General features: G+C 66.1%; 1 protein-coding gene across 1 annotated transcript; it reads right to left on the bottom strand.

Annotated features, from left to right (window-relative positions):
- Positions 1-341: 341 nt before the first annotated feature.
- On the bottom strand, positions 342-5320 carry LOC123256055 (protein spinster homolog 3-like; the record flags this gene model as incomplete). The annotated part of the gene is made up of 6 exons (XM_044684747.1): positions 342-442; positions 518-699; positions 2822-2974; positions 4589-4731; positions 4814-4880; positions 5169-5320. Coding segments are annotated over 6 exons (798 nt in total), but the record flags the coding sequence as incomplete, so codon positions are not given.
- Positions 5321-5448: the final 128 nt, after the last annotated feature.

Raw genomic sequence — 5448 nt, 5'->3', positions numbered from 1 at the left:
TGCCCGGAAGCAGACTTACTAGGCTGGGCCAGGAGCTGTGAGGTAAGTGAGGCCAAGAGCCTTATCACGTGGGCTCCCCCAGGACTGTGTGGGGGGGGGGCCCGTGCCGCTCGGGGGAGGGCTTACTGGAGCTCGGCGGCTAGGTGGGACGGTGTGTGGAGCAGCAGGGAAACACGAGTTCAAATTCTGTGCCGGCCCGTCACGTGACTTCTCTGCCTCAGACTCCTCCTCTGCCCAAGGAGGAGAAGCAGAAGAGCGTCCCTTCCCAGGGCTATCAGCAGATGGCAAGGGCTCTGCAGACTTTAAGACGCCCCACGAAGGGCTCACGGAGAGGCTTCTCCTCAGGACAAACCTTCCTCTAGACACTCGCTGGCAGCACATGGCTGATCGGTAATGGAGGACACACCAGGTGGGGGCTCGGGGGCCTTAGTGCAGCCACAGCCTGCGGTTCAACCAATGACAGAATTCTGAGAGGAAGAGCGCAAAATGCCCTCAGGGGCCGCCCAAGGGCACGAGCCAGAGTGAGGACTGCAGGGAAGATGGCAGCCAAGGAGGCGAAGGAACACCCGGTCCAGGAAGAAAGCCCGGCACAGCAGCGCCAGAGGCCTCACAGAGTCTGTAGGCCAGTGTAGACGCAGCAGGCGGAGCACCAGAGTGTCACTGCCGGTCACTGCAGACTCTGAGATCTGGTGGGAAGGACTTGCGACCAGGAGGCAAGAGAGAGGCCTGCGAAGATCCCCACGAGCCCGGCTTAGACGTGGCCAAGGCAGGAGGGCCACGGCCCGTGGAAACGAGAGCAGCAACAGGATGGCGGGAGCTGCAGTGGGCCAAGCCTGGCCCCAAAGCTAAGCTTTTCATTTCGATTGTGGCAGCCAGGAGATGCAGCAGGTAGAGAGCCGGGCCTAGACATGGGAGGTCCCGGGTTCCAATCTGGCCTCAGACGCTTCCTAGCCGCTGACTTCACCCCCGTGGCCTAGCCCCGACCTCTCCTCTGCCCTGGAGCTCGTCCACAGCATTGATTCGGAGATGGAAGGGAAGGAGTTAAAAGAAAGGACGTTTGAGAGGAGCAGGAAAGGGCCACAGAGGAGCAGGCCGACTGCAGGAATGCCTGGCGCTTTCTCCCACAAGAAGTCCTCTGACCGCAGCGGGCACAAGAGCCAGGGAGGGCCGAGAGCCCCAAGTGCCCCGGAGAAGGGAGCCTGGCCAGAAAGCAAGGGACCCCCCCCCCCCCGCCATGGGGTCTGCCACCGTGTCCCGGAAGGTCAAGGCAGGCCTCCAGGGGAACATTTAATCGTGGCTGAGATGGAAAGCAGACAGCGGGCCGGGCCTGGAGTCGGGAAGACCTGGTTCCAGTGTGACCTCAGCCCCTTAGCTGGGTGACCCTGAGCAAATCCCTTCATCCTGCTTGCCTCAGTTTCCTTATCTGCCAAAGGAGTTGGAGAAGGAAACGGCCAATCAGGCCAGGCCCTGTGCCAAGAAAACCCCGAATGGGGACCCAACCGAAAGACGTCCCGGATGAAGGCAGGGGTCGGGCCGAGCGTACGCAGACTTTGGGCCCACGTCGGGGTTCAGAGATGCCTCGGGAGCCGGGGAGGCCCCTTCCGGCTCCCCGATGTGGCAGGAGGGGCCGAGGGCAGCCTTTCAAGGCTCCTCCAGGCTAGCCACGGCGGGACGTCACCGGCCTCTGTCCCCCTCTCATGCCCAGAATCGTGGCGCCTTTGGCTGTAGCAGAACCCTCCGAAAGAGGCTGCCATGTGCCTGAGCAGGAGGCCCAGCGCCCGCCTGGGAGAACGCCGGGAGTGCAAGTTCCTCAAGGGCAGGGCCCGGGCCCTTTCCCGTGCTTGCATGCCCAGGGCAGGCACCCTCCAACCCAGCGTCGGAGGAAGAGGTCCTGGGCTCAGAGCAGGAAGGGGCCAGAAGACTCGACAAGGCAGAGCTCAGTCCTCAGACAAGGACACTGAGGCTCGGGCAGGCGGCAGAGGCAGGATTTGAACCTGGGCCCCGGCCTCCGTGCCTTCCCCGTGCTTCCTCCCAAGGAGCCTCGTGCATGGCTGCCCAGGGTTTGCTGGATGCGTCCTCCCCAGGCAGCTGGGGCCCGAGGCCGGGGCCTGCTCTCTCTTTGGGCTCCTCCTCTGACTGGCCCCCAGGACCCCAGCAGGGAAGCTCCCTTAGGAAGGACACTGCCTGCACTGCCTCTGCCAAGCAAGAGCCTATCCCCACGGGGCACTCCCCCACCCGTCCCCAGCTCAGGGTCTCCAGGAGCCTTTCACAAGCTCCCTCCCCTTCAGGCCATCCAGAGCCAGGCTGGCGTTAACAGGGCGGGTCATGCTGCCCCTATTTTACAGAGGAGAAAGCCAAGGCCCAGGGACTGCAGGATCTTAAGCAGAAAGGAGCCTTGGAGCCAGATGGAGAAACTGAGGCCCTGGGGGGGGGGGTCTCCAGTCGAGAAGGAAGAGAGCCTCCAGGCCTCGACTCTGCAGAGCTCGCTGCATTGTCCCAGGGTCTTGGTGCCCTGAAGTGGCCCAAGGCAGGTTCTCTGGGCTCGGGAGTGTGCCAGAAGCCCTGCCCCGAGATTCAGCCAAGCCTGGAGACCCCCTCTGGGCACTGAGAGACGTAAAGACCTCTTCAGGGGAGGGGGGTGCCCAGCATTGCTCGCCAGCGCATGTCCCCAGAGCCCCGGGACTCCGGTGCCCCCCAGGCTCGGGCCCCAGCGCCAGGCAGACAAGCGGCTCCCCTCGTGCCCCCCGGGGCCCCTCGCTCAGAGCCACCCAGCAGAGGTGGCCGGCTGGGGTCCAGCCTCAGGGAAAGGGTTCTCCCTCACCTGTCCGAGGAGTCGCAGGGCTCCCGGAGGCAAGGAGGCTGCTGGCCGTGGAGCACCCGCGTGCGGTACAGAAACTTGGGGGCCCAGAAGCCCAGGGCCCCCGCCACGAAGGTCATGGCCGTGACTCCCAGCGTGGACCACACGAAGCTCCGGCTGCAGAGACACGAGGGGGGCGCAGAGGGCTGAGCGCGGAGAACGAGGCCCGGCGGACCTGGACGGCCACTTGCCCCCCGTCGCAGGCGACTGCTCCCCGAAGGTCTGCCCGGCACAGGGTTCCACTTGGCCCCGGCCTGAAAGAGGGGGCGGTCGGAGGCTTGGGGTGCTCCTTAAGCTAGCCCGGCAGTGCGGCGACCCCCCATACTCGAGGCCTCTGCCTTCCGAGGGCCCCCACGGGAGAAACCAGGCCAGGCCCAGAGGCAGGGAGGGGAGCCGGCCCCCCGGGAGCAGCTCACCCTCACCCCCACCGGGTCCCCAGAACAGGCCCGGATCCTCTGCATCCCAGGGAGCCTCAGCAGGCAGGCTGCCCTCCCCCCCGGCCCAACCCCACCTCATGTGGGAGCCCCTGCAGTGCCCGGGATCCCTGGGGGGGAGGAGGGGCACACAGGGCAGCTCTGTCCATAAACGGGAGCACTGTCTACACTGGCATCGTCACTGCCCATGCCTGTCGTCTACACTGGTATCATTGCTGTCTACACTGACTCGTCAGCCTACACTGGCATAATCACTGCCCACCTTGGCTTGTCACTGCCTACACTGGCATCGTCACTGCCCACGCTGCCATCATCATTGCTGCCCNTTGTCACTGCCTACACTGGCATCGTCACTGCCCACGCTGCCATCATCATTGCTGCCCACACTGACTCATCACTGTCTACACTGGCATTGTCGCTGCCACATTGGCATTGTCACTGTCTACACTGGCATCATCGCTGCCCGCACTGACTCGTCACTGTCTGTACTCTTATCACCTGACCTTTGGCGAGACAGCCTGACTGACTGTGCTGGACGTTCGCCTCTTTGGGCCATCCTTGGCCCTGCTTCCTTCCCTGTGAGCACCTCACTCTCCTCAGGGAAGGGCTGTGGCTCCCCCTCGCCCCGGGCTCCCTCTTTCTAGGGCTTCCCTTCCGGGCCGTACAGCACACCAGGCTCCCTCTCCCCCTCTGGCTCCTGGCATCACTTGTTTCCTTCCAGCCGCCTCTGGGAAGCCTTCCCCGATTCCTCCTCCCTAAGCCTGGGGCGTCTCTTCTGTCTGTGGCTGGACCGCGTTGGCAGTAGGGTGGCAGCTTCTCAGGGCAGAGGCTGATTCCTGCCATCTTTGCCCCCCCCCCCAAGCTGGGCATGCAGAGGAGTCCTGACCGACTGACTGACAGCGGTGACTTCCCATCCCCCCTCTGGTCGGCAGGCTCAGATGGAGAGCCAGCCCTAGAGACCAAGGTCCTGGGTTCAAATTTGGCCTCAGACAGCTCCTTCTACCTTGGCACCACTACGCAGGGTTGCCTCTAAGACGGAAGGGAAAGGGTTAAAAAGCCCCCCCCACCCCCTCCGCCTCCCCCTGCGGGCTCCCGGCCCCCCCACGGGAGAATGAGGGGGGAAGAGGAGGCAGGCGCCGGGCTGGGACTTCCAGCGGGCCGACAGCTCCCCCTGCTGGGCCTGCCTCGGATGCTCCTTTCAGGAGCCTCCCGTTTGACAGATGGGCAAACTGAGGCCCCGACCCGAGAGGAGGTCAGGAGCAGCCGGAATCGGGCCTGCCGCGCGCCCCGCACTCACTTCTTCCCCAGGGAGCGGACGTCCTCGCACCAGCCGGTCCGGGGGCCCCCGGCTTCGGGCCGCTCCTCCAGCGCTCCCCGCGGGGGGTCTGGGACCAGCAGGATCAGGAGGGCCAGAGCCGCCGCCTCCAGGCAGGGCAGGATCTGAAAGGGGCGGGGCCGGTCCGGGGGGGCCTCCTCTGCCCCCCCCCCGCCCGAGCCCGGCCCTCGCGGGAGCCGCGCTTACCCTGAAGGCCCAGTGCCAGTCTCCCGTAGCCTCGGTCACCGCCGAGGCCAGCACGTAGCCCAGGCCGCTGCGGAACGACACAGGAGAAGCTGGCCCAGCCGCTCCCGCCCGGGCGCGGGCTCCGAACAGCTCCGCAAGCCCGGCATTCCATGCCCTCCCCCAGATCACCTCCTCCGGGAAGCCTTCCCGGATGCCCCAGACCTTAGTCGCGCCTCCCGCCTTGACCCGTCGGGCGGTCGGGGATCCCCCAGGACAAGGGAGGCCCCGGTGCGGGGGGGGGGGGGGGGGGCGCCGCGAGGCCGAGCCCCAGAGCCTCCGGCCTCAGGCTACCCCTCGGGGAAATGGGCCCACCGACCTTCCGACAGGGATGAAGATGTAGAAGAGCGACAGCATCCGGGTCCTGCGGCCCCTCACGAAGAGGTCCGCGATGACGGTGGGGGCGACGGTGGAGAAGCTGGCCGCGCCGACGCCCACCACAGCCCGCGACAGGAAGAAGAGCCAGCGGTGCTGCCGGGGCAGCGCCGGGGGAGCCTCAGAAGGGCGGCCGTCTGATTCCCCCCCGCCCGCCGTGCCCCCGCCCTCGAGCCCGGCCACACGGGCCCTCCGGCCCCGCCCGGCGCTTCCTCAGTTTCCCC

Source organism: Gracilinanus agilis, unplaced genomic scaffold, assembly GCF_016433145.1.
Source record: "Gracilinanus agilis isolate LMUSP501 unplaced genomic scaffold, AgileGrace unplaced_scaffold55727, whole genome shotgun sequence".
Taxonomy (NCBI): Eukaryota; Metazoa; Chordata; class Mammalia; order Didelphimorphia; family Didelphidae; genus Gracilinanus; species Gracilinanus agilis.
The sequence above is the reverse complement of the archived record's forward strand: the minus strand, read 5'-3'. Positions and strand labels throughout refer to the sequence as shown.